The following is a 14359-nucleotide window of genomic DNA, read 5'->3' as shown; positions in this document are numbered from 1 at the left end:
TCAAACATAAGAACACTAAATTAAAATCGAATCCAAAATATGAAAACGTTATTAATGTTATTAAAAAAAATTAGATGGAACAAACAAACAACAAACTTTGTATTTTATATAATAATAATTTAGAAACCTTTGCAGGTGTGCGCACAACAACTGACAAAAGTTTCATCGCAATCGGATGAATGGTATAGGAACGCATACGAATAGTAGAAGAAGATGATTTTCTAATTCAGAAATCTTTGTGGACATGCGCATGACAACTCACCAAAGTTTCATTGCAATCGGATTAATGGTATAGGAACGCATACGAATAGAAGAAGAAGACGATGGTTGTACTAATTAAAAAACCTTTGCGGGCGTGCGCACAACAACTGGTCAAAATTTCATCACAATCGGATGAATGGCATAAGAACGCATACAAATAGAAGAAGAAAAAGATGGTTGTACTAATTCAGAAACCTTTGCGGGCGTGCGCACAACAACTGGTCTAAATTTCATCACAATCGGATGAATGGCATAAGAACGCATACAAATAGAAGAAGAAAAAGATGATTGTACTAATTCGGAAACCTTTGCGGGCAAGGGCACAACACTTGATCAAAATGTCATTGCAATCGGATGAATGGTATAGGAACGCATTCGAATAGAAGAAGAAAATGATGGTTGTACTAATTCAGAAACCTTCGCAGGCGCGCGCACGACAACTCACCAAAGTTTCATTGCAATCGGATAAATGGTATAGGGACCATACGAATAGAAGAAGATAGAATAGAAGAATATGGTTGTACTAATTCAGAAACCTTCGCGGGTGTTGGCACAATTACTGACGAAATTTTTATTGCAATCGGATGAATGGAATTGAAACGCATACGAATAGAAGAATATAGAATAAAAGAAGAAGAAGAAGATAGTTGTACTAATTCAAAAACCATTGCGGGTGTTACCACAATAACTGGCGAAGGTTTCATCGCAATCGGATGAATGGTATAGGGACCATATGAATAAAAGAAGATAGAATGAAGAAGAAGAAGAAGAAGATGGTTGTACTAATTCAGAAACCTTCGCGGGTGTTGGCACAATTACTGACGAAAATTTTATTGCAATCGGATGAATGGAATAGGAACGCATACGAATAGAAAAATATAGAATAGAAGAAGAAGAAGAAGAAGAAGATGGTTTTACTAATTCAAAAACCATTGCGGGTGTTACCACAAAAACTGACGAAGGTTTCATTCCAATCGGATGAATGGTATAGGGACCATACGAATAAAAGAAGATAGAATGAAGATGATGATTTTTCTAAATCAAAAACCTTCATGGGTGTGCATACAACCACTTACCAAAATTTCATTGCAATCGGATGAATGGTATAGGAACCATACAAATAGAAAAATATAGAATAGAAGAAGAAGAAGAAGATGGTTGTACTTATTCAAAAACCATTGCGGGTGTTACCACAAAAACTGACGAAGGTTTCATTGGAATCGGATGAATGGTATAGGGACCATACGAATAAAAGAAGATAGAATGAAGAAGAAGAAGAAGAAGATAATTGTACTATTTCAGAAACCTTTGTGGGTGTTAACACAACAACTGACGAAGGGTTCATCGCAATCGGATGAATGGTATAGGAACCATACGAATAAAAGAAGATAGAATGAAGAAGAAGAAGAAAATGATGAAGAAGAAGAAGATGGTTGTACTATTTCAGAAACCTTTGCGGGTGTGATTACAACAACTGACGAAGGTTTCATTGCAATCGGATGAATGGTATAAGAACCATACGAATAAAAGAAGATAGAATGAAGGAGAAGGTGATGATTTTTCTAAATCAAAAACCTTCATGGGTGTGCATACAACCACTTACCAAAATTTCATTGCAATCGGATGAATGGTATAGGAACCATACAAATAGAAAAATATAGAATAGAAGAAGAAGAAGAAGATGGTTGTACTTATTCAAAAACCATTGCGGGTGTTACCACAAAAACTGACGAAGGTTTCATTGGAATCGGATGAATGGTATAGGGACCATACGAATAAAAGAAGATAGAATGAAGAAGAAGAAGAAGAAGAAGATAATTGTACTATTTCAGAAACCTTTGTGGGTGTTAACACAACAACTGACGAAGGGTTCATCGCAATCGGATGAATGGTATAGGAACCATACGAATAAAAGAAGATAGAATGAAGAAGAAGAAGAAAATGATGATTTTTCTAATTCAGAAACCTTCATGGATGTGCATACAACCACTTACCAAAATTTCATTGCAATCGGATGAATGGTATAGGAACCATACGAATAGAAAAATATAGAATAGAAGAAGAAGAAGATGATGATTTTTCTAATTCAGAAACCTTTATAGGTGTGCATACAACCACTTACAAAAATTTCATCGCAATCGGATGAATGGTATAAGAACGCATACGGGACAGACACACAGACAGACAGACATTCATTTTTATATATTAGTATAGCCTATACTCTTCGCGCAAGTGCAAGCAATAAGTTTACAAAGTTTTATTGCAATCGGATGAACGGTATGGCTGCGCATTCAATACGAACAAACAAACACACAAACACACAAATATTAATTTTTATATATTAGGTAATTATGAGACAATATTTAAATGGGCACCTGTGTTTACGTTATCAATATATAAATTAAAAAAAAACAATTCTTCAAGGGCATGCGCGCAAATTTGCAATACTGACCTTTATTTCAATGTGGGTAGAGTTATTTAATTATTTCAGCACAATAATTTATATTTATTTGTTTACAAATGAATGATTTTTTTTATATGAGTAGGTATATCAAGCCTCCAGCGTATTACAACTATTATATTTTTCAATATTTTGTTATTAGTAAAAATGATAGTTATACGACCTTTGAAAGTAAAGAAGCGATGTTGATCGCTCGGCTACGTGCTATGGATGATTTAATATAATTTTAATAGTTATTGCCTATTTTTCAAGCCAACTGAAATCCAAAATGCTCAGGTAACTAAATATCATCCATAAGCTGTATACAGCAGATTTAAAGGATTTTTTGGATAACGTATGACGCAAGATGACCGGCGAGGGACAGGCTTATAGTCACCACGTGATATCTATATGCTCCAACTGTGGAGCGAATATGGATTAATAAGAATAAATAAATACTGCATTTTCCAGTAGCTAATCTAACAGCTGTTATTTATACTGTTGAGGTCCACCCTGCTTGCTATTAATTTTGAATGAATTATTTGCCTCGCTGATCTCAAAGTCGATACTAAGTTATGCGAGGGTTGCCAATTTTCTCTGATATAATTCTGGTACAAATATAATCACATTTTGGTGTTTTTAGATTTTCTATAAAAATAAATAATCTTTTGTGATTTCTGATTATCCAACCAAACTAAAAACTTCATCCAGAATCAATTTGTTAAGTTAAATTATCTCTGCTTAACCGCGACGGTTGAAAACTCTAATTATACACAATTCATGGGCTACACAAATTACATAATATACTGTTTCTACTCGGTATTTCTGTTTATTGGCGAAAGCTAAAAGCAAACATCGAAGATAGTTATCAAGATGGACTTATTAATCGTCGTAGTTAACTTGCAGTCAAAATTCACCACCTGACTTCAAGTGACCATATTCTGACTCAAAGTGACTACAATTTTTGGATTCTAAAAAAAATCAGCTATAGTCGGATGAGTATAAAATCAAATAGTGTTTGCAAAACTTGTGAGAGTTTGCATGTATGTAGGTATATTCACCATAATAGAATACTATTTCCATCTGACAGACTCTGTGATATTTCAAGTCAAAGGTCACATGATAAACTTATCAATTAAAATATGATGTAGTTCCCCGAATTTATATAAGTATAAAAATAAACCACAATAAAGAGATTCATTATGTATCCATATATTGTCAGAAATCAGTAGTTTAAAATGGGAGTAAACGTACAAGAGTTAAATAAAAATGATTGTGTGAAAAATCGAATGTATCGGGAAAATTTTTATACTTGGAAAAAATCTACAAACAGTTTTCTTGATATGTTTATGAAAATAATCTTAATATTAACCATGTTAATGTGTATATATTTTATACAAAGATGCAAGCATTTAGAATATGAATTAAATGTTGTAAAATCTGAATGCTTGAAGGTACATTTGGAGTTAAAACCGAATGGTGATATTTTGGATCTTATAGGAAATGAGATACTGGCAAAAGTAAATGTGCGCATTGAAACAGAGTTTTCAATTAAGAATACAACATTCATAAAAAATGGAAGTTTGAAACAGGCAAGTGAAGACACAAATAAAAAAATGTATGCTTCTGTAAGAAAGGTCAGGCAGACTGGAAATATGTGTTTTAAAGGTATGTTATAACAGAAACTGTTTAATTTTAAAGATACACAGTATACAGTGTAATAAAATTATATTAAATCTTACTTGTTATTCCAGTTATAGTTTTATGAAAAATAGAATAACATAAGCTTAGATTTCATATTATTTAATTGTAAAATATTGCCTTTTAGCGGTGTTGATAAATAAATCCTAAATTTAATTGTTGTTAAAAATTCAAACCTTCTTTTTTCAGGTGAAAAGGGGGAAAAAGGAGATTCGGTAAGTATTGTTTTATTAAATATTTAATAAATAGAAATTTAATTTAATTGCCAACACGTTACCCAGGGCCATTGTTTTCTCAGTAATGACAATTTGTACGCCTATTGGATGTATTATTAACGATTAGTAAGTTATCTAATGATCTATCAGGTAGGTATTTTACGAACACATAATTTTGAAAATACTTCTAAGAAAATATATTATAACCAACAGAAAAAATCGTTTTGATAAAAGTATGACACCCCGCAAGAATCGAACCTGCATACATATACCACTATGCTAAAGGTTCTATACTTAATTACGACAAATTTTAACTACTAGTTCTTATAGTACTTTCTGAAGCGCTTTCTAAACTTACTATAAGAGCCATTAGTTACAAATTTGTCGTAATGTCTTACTTTTTTCAAAAATTTGTTATGATATATTTTCTCAGAAGTGTTTTCAAAATTGTGTATGTTCAATAATTAGAATGTTACATTCTTAAATCTTGTGAATTATTCGTTGAATAAAAAAGTAATGAATTATTCAGAAAATGTTTGTTATAATTTTTATTGTGATCCTTGACTTAAATCTCTGTCAGTGTGTATTAACGATTGGTGAGTGCGCATAGTGCCTGCAGATGCCGAGCGGTGAAACTCGGGTCTCAAAAAACGACTCAAATTTAATGGTACAAAACTTAAATTAATAAGAATATTGTTATAATTATTATATAAATTATTTCCTTAACTTTAATTAGAAGATACCTAATTCAGATTATAAAAGTTTATAATTATTTTGTGATTTGATATATAAACATTCATGTAAGAAGACTTTTTATTTTATTATATAAAACCAATAACCATTAGAATGTACATATATATATGTTACAATCTTCGGAGATATTTTGAGATATACGAAATAATATAATATTACATTTATACGTCATATATATTATGTAATAGTGTGTATCATTTTTGTCACTACTGGCATCCGCATTAAGCACTGATATAGATCAGTAGCAGCCTATTTAGATAAACAATTGAAAAACCTTATTAATTAACAAGAAAAAACATAGATTTTCTCAAAAAACATAACATTTTTACCTATAATACCGGTTAGTAAATCTTATTGTAATACCTGATTAATTATTATTCTTGTATGACTACAACACTGACTTTAATTTGGATACCCATAAGATACGATTAACTAAATAAAATGTGGTTCACGTCAGTGGCAGCCGGTGATTTTTTGTATTGTAAGTTTTGAGGGTGCGCTAGAAACTTACCTTATAGAAAAATAAAATCAATTCGGCGTTGGTTTTGATTTGACATAACGTTATTGACATTTGAGAAATTACCTGTATATTTTATATTTTTAATAAAACATGATGCGAGTTACTTAAATCTTTATTGGATTAGTTTTAAGAAACGATTGTATCTCTTATAGTAGATAAATACCTCTTACTTTTATCGGAAGCCATCTTATTCTATATAAGTACATTAGGTATCTTTAGCATTTTATACGCTGTATGAATAATGATTATTATGAAACTGCACTTTGTGAAATAGTATTAAGATTTATTAGCTTATCACTAGAATTCGTGAATTAATTATTTTCTATATTATAAATAACCGACATCATTTCGCATTTAGTCAACACACAGGATAATGAAATATTAATTTCCCGATATGCGGTAGGTAGCAAAATTATTTTTATCTTCACTGATTTAAATTGGAGTACACATAAATCAAAATATCTTACCGATATTGTATTTCTTACCGTTTTAAATTTAAAAAAATAATGAATTCTATTGTTTTTAGTTTCACAGGCATTGTATATACAAGATTGCTAAATATGATACTAAACATAATTTGACCGTGAACAGTAAGCTGCAGCGTCTATAAAAATAAACCATAATTTAAATCTGTAATTGCTCACTATTCAGACCAATATAATGTTATTTTACCCGGTCGGCGCAGGATATTCTGGAACTTACGCATGGCGAAAACGATTAGCATGGCTTAAGTTATTTTATAATGGCTTTAATTCATACCAAGTTTTGGGTTCATTTTAAGTAAACTAAATATACTGCCGGGTGCATAGTGCCTGTATTATCGCCTATTGGCAATATGGGCACATCGGTTTATGGTTTGCATTACAATAAGTGAGCGATAATATTAAAAACCTATGAAGAAAAAATATAATTTACGATGTTGAACGATGTTTCATAGCAATGCAGGCAGTGCAGTGCACTTATATGATGTTAGACCAGCCGCCGCTGGTTTCCGTACTCCTATGCGCAATGCACTGACTTCTTATCTGAATATGCACAGACTCCGGGCTCGATTCTTGGCAAAGTCGCAATGCATCGATGTGACATTACCCGGCGTTTCTATGATTACTTGACTGCTACCACTTGATAACACTGTTTCACTACTTCCACACTACGGTCATTATGTCCGATACATTGATGTTGTACTAAAAACAGATTTGATTAATCATTTATACGGTTTAATTTTTTGTGTGTTTTAGAATACTGCATCCGGAAATCGCTCTTTGTCTGATCCTATTACCAGGGTAGTAGAAATAATGAAGGTAAGGGAGGTATTTTATCATTCGAAAAAGTAGAATATACAAACTAAAGACAGTATTTACATTATTGACCATACTAAGGGAGTCAATCATGGCGCCCACAAGGGAGGCAAACAGGGCTCTAGCCTGGGGAACCCGGGCTCTGGGAGGGGGGGTCCGGTGTGGTGGGTCAATAAGATAAATGGCATAAACACACATCATAAATTTTCTCTATTTGTTATTAAGTCGCCTGCGCTATTTTACATAAAGGGTAATGTTATTTAAAAACATGTGGTTGGGTGATGCAATTTTTGACTATTGTGTGACCATATTCGACAACTCCATAATTCAAGTGAATTTATTAAAAAATACAAAAAAATCACTAAAAAATCACTGAATACCATTAATTTCACCCAGAATACCATTTGGAAATTGCTTGCTTCTGTAAACCGTCACACTGCCCTTAGCTCTAACGATAGGTAGGGGGACCGCCAAAGATCCTGGCCTGGGGCTCGCTTCAGGATGTGAGGTCCATGGTATCAATACATCGATAGGATATATATTTGGTATTGCTTGAACCTACTTACCCTAAATATAACGAAAATTAATCTTTTTTACCATATTAGGGTTGAATATTATTGTCTATTATTTACCCAAATATACCCCGAATTTTTAATTTTACACATTAATGCGCCACTTTGGTTACCTAAAAGAAAACATTAAGAGCATACTTCAGTGAAACGGCAAATAATTTTCAACTGTAGCTGCGACGAAATTTCGGACTCGCTGTCAATCGGAGAGCGAAAGTCGAGCTGTGAACACATCAATTTGTTTTGTATTGGCGTCGGGGGGATTAATCCTTAAATCGTGTAAAGATGACTAAAAAACGTTACCCATTTACTAGAAAAAGAAAATATGTCAATGAATATATTATACTTATTATTACTAATAGAACAATAATCATAACATTAAATAGACGAATGTTGAATTTTTATGACAAATTATGTTTTTTTCTGGACGCGTCGTTTGCACAATGTTCGCGTCGCGTAGTCACGATCGTTTTAGACCGCGCCCCAGCTGAAGTAAAGCCTTAACAACTCTATGAAATGGCTGACAACGATTGTTTCTTTTTTGCGACCTTAATCGCCAGTTTTCAGCATGAACATAACAATTATTTATATTATTATTAGGTATATATTTACAGTGTAATGTAATATAAAGACTTGTAATGATTGGTGATGTATTTTAGGGTTTGGAGGCTTCTGGTCTACGTTTATCGGATCAAATTCTTATCACAGTTAAGGTATGGATGTTGAAATGTCTGTTATTATAAATGTTATAACATATAATTTTACATAAGCTGTAATTCATGAGAATTCGGAGCATTCCGTAAATGTTTGGGATATCTCTGTACCGGAGACCCGGGAAGATATAAACGTTGGACGTTTTGGGATACATTATTATTGATAACAACGTTTTTATTAGCTCGTATTCTTGTTTGTCCGGTGATTGTTTGTCCAGTACAAATCTTGCAATCGATTTTTAACTAACTTTTTGGCTAGCTAAAACTTTTAGAATATATTATCAGAACACGATGCCAATGCATTCTTTTAATACTTTTAGCCATCTTTAAGCAGAATTGAATTCATTTTCAGTTAATTCTGTTTTGTATGGAAAGTTATTTCAGAAAAATCCATAAAAAGTAAAAAACTATTATTGGTTACTAAGGAGGTGATCCTAGCAACTAAATTATTAATATATACGAGCTTACTATGGAAATTAAAATGAAATGTCAATATTACATATTTTCAGTACTCTATATTTGTTTGTTTGTTTTTTATTTACTTCATACTTGATAAGTTGTTAAAAACGTTGTATATAAAAAAAGTTCTTTTTATCTCGTATTTACTTTATAAAAAGATTAAAAATAGACATATGAAAATAATGGAATATGTATTAAATTCATTTCTAAAATATAGCCAATAGAAAAAATCTTTTTTGAAAAAAGTAAAACTCTTGGCAGTCACCGACCCTGCGTCTCTTGGGTATCGCGCCTTGTGCATTACCACTATGCTACGACTGCCATGCTTAACACAATCACTGCTGACTAGTTAACTAATATTTAATTACCATATTTAAATATCATGTTAAGTTAATTATATCTAATGGCCAACTAATGCAAACGAGCCGGTCGCGTTGTCAGCACTAGGGAATCCAATCCCGGGATCCCGAGCTATTTTCGATACCTATGAATCGCGGGATTGGTAAACATAATCCCGAGATTTCGGGATTGACTTTTGTCTTGATTGATTGATCAATTTTTATAGAAAATAAAATAAAAGCGAAATATAACAGAAAAAATATTTTTGATAAAAAATAACTACATTAGAAATAAACTGAGTTTGAATGAAGTTTGATTTATACCCATGTGTAGGTTGCCGATTCATTTTATTTTTTCACATAAATTATTAAAAATGGAAAGATTGGAAAAAAACAATGCTTTGCACTTTTGACAAAGTAATTCCACCATGATATCATACGTTTTACAGCAGTTTCATATTTGGCTGACTAATTAGATTTATGAAGCGGAAAGGCCATAAGTACGCCATGATTATTTCCTTTACTATTTGAATCTCGCTAATCCATTCATTAAGTCTTTACTATCAGAAACAGCAATCTCCTATTAAATTTACATTATTATTTATATAACAATATTATTTACTCCAATAAACTTGTGTATTTCCAAGATTGAACGTAAACAATAAATGTCTTAAATAGTATAAATTATACTAGATTTATTTTTGACCGATTTTATCAATGTTATTTGTAAATATAAAAATTTTATATTAACAATTGAAAAGATGCCAATCCCGGGACCAGTCCCGGGATCCCGGGATTGTCAAATTGTAATCCCGAAATCCCGGGATCATAATTTTGGCTCGGGATTGGATTCCCTAGTCAGCACTAAACGCGTTAAATTGCGACACATTTTTACTATTGACCTTTTTAATACCTGCTCATAAGCGCTCCCAAATTGATTTACGGTAGGCGATCGGTTTATGTATTCTAAATAATTAAAGTATTTATTACTTTAATTACTAACCGACGTCACGGATCACTCCAATATTTTCTGTTGTAACTTTTGCTAATAATTTTAATTATCTATTTCTTTTATTCAACGGATAATTCACAAGATTTTAAGAATGTACCGTTTTTCAAAAAAGATTTTTCTAATGGCTATATTTTCTCATGAGTATTTTCAGAATTATGTACGTTCAATAATTATAATGGTACATGTGAATTATTATTCATTGAATAAAAAAATAGTTAATTAAAAGTGAACAGTAATAATAAGTTGGTACTTACGACATTGTGCGGCGTAGTGATTTGGAGCTTTGCGTTGGAACGGAGCTCGGAGCAGGAGCACCGAGCACTGGAGCAATAGGATTTTACCCGGAGCAGGAGCGGAGCCGGAGCACCGAAAATTTTTAGTGTACCACTGCTCCGGATGCTTTTTTTATTACTAAATTTTCGTGATAAAATCCAACGAAAATAATATATTTTGACACTTTGCAACACTGGAATTATTTGAAATATGGAAACACTGCCGAGTAATAAATAACCTCACTTTTTTGACAGGAGGGGTAAATTATGAGAGACGATTTGCTATCGGTAAATTTGTTTAATAGAAATAATACTCAATGAAAATGATGATTATTTTAAAACTACCTTTTTTAACATTTGTATACATACGATACTTATTAACACCTTTTACCCGAAGCGGAGCCGGAGCAAGTATTAGGTACCGGAGCGGAGCTGGAGCGGAGCAACTTAAAAAAGGGTCCGCTCCAACGCTCTGATTTGAAGTGCTTTCCTTGTACTTATTGCTAACTGTACTTGTTAATTCTGCTTGGTATTTTGCTCTACTCATTTAACTGCTGTGTTTAATAGATAATTCGCTAATCTTTCTGTATTGTAACATTGTGTCGGGAAGTGATGTCGCTAATTATTGGAAATAAAATAAGCCAATTATTATTGCATATTATATTATAACAGGGTAATCGTGGTGAGAAAGGACTTCCAGGTATGATGGGACATCGTACGAAAGGAAGTCCAAATATGGCAATAAAAGGAGAACCTGGGCGTGCAGGACTACCGGGATTTCCAGGACTACCGGTAATAATATTTATGATATTTTTTTTACCAATGTTTAATAAGAAAAATGTATCCTGAAACATAAACTTAAAAAAAACGTGATCAAAATATAAAAAGGTATTTTATAAATGTCGTTATCAACATACATAAAAAAATATGTGTCAATAATTGCACCTGGGCATAAATAACTATAAAACAAGTAAACATATTCTCTCATTCGTAACTATATTCGAAAGGCGAAACCCAGATCACAAAAAATGTCTCAAATGTCATTTATATGAAATCTTATTTAGAAATGGTCCCAATATTTAAGTTCGATTTGATATAAATAAAAAGGATTACAAGTTATACACCTTTATATTTATAAATAAATATAAAAATATTAAAACGATAAAATAGTCAAAATCTATACGAGAAAAAATAGAAAACTAAATAAATATTTTTATATTCTTTCGTTTCATATTTTTCCGCTAGGTGCCTCTGCTGATATGCCTCTCCCCATTAACGTCAAATCATGTGTCGGAAGTATGTCAGTATATCGGTCCCAAGGGATTAAATTAGTTTTTGCAAATATCCTCAAATTATCGATTTATAAATAAACACATAACTATTGTTTTGGATACTGTTCCTTATAAATTGGGTTGATATTCAAAATAACAGTGAACAAAAATAATGTAAAATAATTACAAGATAAAAAGAACTTTTTATATACAACGTTTTTAAATTTTTCTGTTGAACCATATAAACTTGACTTGACTAGCTTAAACGATCAAAAAAAATGTGCTTGACATGTCATATTGATTTCCATAGTAAAGCAATCAGACTAGCAACTAATAATGGTGTCGAAATACCTTTTTATACAAAACAGAACTAACTGAAAATTAATTAAATTCTACTTAAAGATGGCTAAAAGTAATAAAAAATTGCATTGGCATCGTGTTCTGATATATTCTTAAAGTTTCAAATGTATAGCTAGTCGATAAGTTAGTTAAACATTGATTGCTAGACTTGTACCACATTTGTGATAAGAACCACCGGACAAAGAAGAATAGGAGCTAAAAAAACGTTATAATAAGAAAAAATACACTTGGACCATTTTTTTAGAAATAAGCTGCACTATTTAGCTTCCCTTTTATAAATAAAGAAAATGTATATAAGAGCGGAGTGGCTCCATTTACTATATTAGAATTTCGGCACTTGCTGTCGGGTGTTTTGTGTAAAGAACGATAACGCATTTATTTATAGGTTTAGGAGTTTGAAATTTTGTGTGAGCATAGAAAACATACTTTAAACAAAATGTTATCAAAATCTCACTTTAGGTCAAAAAATGCAATTGGCTAGTATGCCGATTAGGCAGTCGTTATGTTTTGTTTACTTGTTCACTATAGGTACAAACATAAAATTATAATGTAAAATACTTTATATTATGTGTCTTTATAATATTCTCGTTAGTTAAATTCTTAAACGTATGCACCTGTTTACTTTTTTAATAATCTACAGCAGTGGTTCCCAAAGTTGACTGGGCTCCGACCCATCTAACAAAAATTTCCAATCTTGGGACCCACCTCTTAGCTGTCTTCCCTAGTGGCGAGTCGTGGAACTATGTAATGCTGTCTTATTTGTTCTAATTGAAATAAAAAAAAATATTTTTTATAAGTGTTACCAATATGAATGAAAAACTGTTGAAATAAGAAACACAACTTAAATAAAAAAAATATTACTTAAATACCTACACCTGCAAGGTTTTTTTACAAAGTTATTTCAATGGGAAAGGATGTATTTGTTTCTCATTTTTCTTCATTACAGTTTTAGCATCAACTTCAACTTTAGTTACTTTTAATCGCAGTGAGTTTGATATATCCAATTTATTTCGGTATTTAGTTTTAATGTTAACCATAGCCGAAAATCCGACCTCACATAGATATGAGGTAGTAAAGAGGAGGAGGACTTTCATAGCTTCATCGAACAGGCAAGGATAATTATCAGCAACTGAGAGCCAGAATTTTGTTAACTGTTTACGATTGAAACTATTTTTCAGTGACGTATCTTCTGATAAATCAATGAGTTTTTCACTTGCTTTTGTTGACATACTAGTTGGTAAGTCGTCTTGAAATGAGTTACAAATCCAACGCAACGAATCAAACTTTTTCATCTCTTCCCCAAAATAGTCGTCAAAGTTATTTATTAACAGTGATAAATGACTGGAAATTTCAGACAGTACGTTCATATTAGGCTGCACTTGGTTTTCAATAATAAAAGTATTAAGTATTTTTTTATTATTATTTTTTATAATTCATGTATACAGTGGCGAGGGCCCACTCAATATTTGCTCGCGACCCACAGTTTGGGAAACCATGATCTACAGTATCTAACAGTAATAATTTTGTTGTCAATTTATTTCTTTGCAGGGTGCTATTCAAGAAAAATGTAAAACAGGGCCTAAAGGTGAAATCGGTTTTCCGGGCAGGGATGGCTTACCAGGAAAATCTGGAGAAAAAGGAGAAAAAGGTCCACCTGGTGTGGAAGGACTACCTGGAGATCGGTGGCCATAAGTGCACCATCTAAAAAAACCATAACTGACATAATTTAGAACATTTTTTATCACCAACATGGCAACACCATCTTGATACTAAGATAACTAAACTATACAATTACCATTCTGGTGTTGGTAAAAGTGAATTAAATAAATAAAAAATACATTCCGTTTTGAATACCTACATATGTAAATCTTATGTGGGTTGCTTACCTAAGCTAAAAAATATGTAATATTATATTTTACTAAATATTAAAGAGTTATCGCATTTTCCATTTTTATGTAGCGCTAAGTAATTTTATGGATGTCGTTAATGGGCATGGCATGCTACAACTTTTTAAAAACTGCCAAAAAAACTGTCATGTATACTGTAACTTTAGGACTTAAAGTTACTTTTATGAATTACATTTTTATATTTTGATTTATTATGTATTATGGCGCATTGGCCAATATCTGTAATGCCATAATACTCTTCTTTCTAAACTGATGCAAACATGGGTCTCC

The 14359-nt window shown here is 31.9% G+C and overlaps 1 protein-coding gene across 1 annotated transcript in view; it reads left to right on the top strand.

Moving 5' to 3' along the window:
* Positions 1-14359, top strand: part of LOC147073466 (uncharacterized) — a 150796-nt gene that overhangs the window by 107494 nt on the left and 28943 nt on the right. The window contains exons 24-29 of the mRNA XM_085945652.1: positions 3934-4369; positions 4592-4617; positions 7129-7191; positions 8417-8470; positions 11224-11343; positions 13731-13871. Of these exons, the coding sequence (XP_085801778.1) occupies positions 3934-4369; positions 4592-4617; positions 7129-7191; positions 8417-8470; positions 11224-11343; positions 13731-13871 (840 nt within the window). The remainder of the gene's footprint in view (positions 1-3933; positions 4370-4591; positions 4618-7128; positions 7192-8416; positions 8471-11223; positions 11344-13730; positions 13872-14359) is intronic.

This window comes from Rhyacophila brunnea, unplaced genomic scaffold (genome assembly GCF_057557595.1).
Source record: "Rhyacophila brunnea isolate RB1 unplaced genomic scaffold, BYU_Rbru_1.0 scaffold_18, whole genome shotgun sequence".
NCBI classification, from domain to species: Eukaryota; Metazoa; Arthropoda; class Insecta; order Trichoptera; family Rhyacophilidae; genus Rhyacophila; species Rhyacophila brunnea.
The sequence above is the reverse complement of the archived record's forward strand: the minus strand, read 5'-3'. Positions and strand labels throughout refer to the sequence as shown.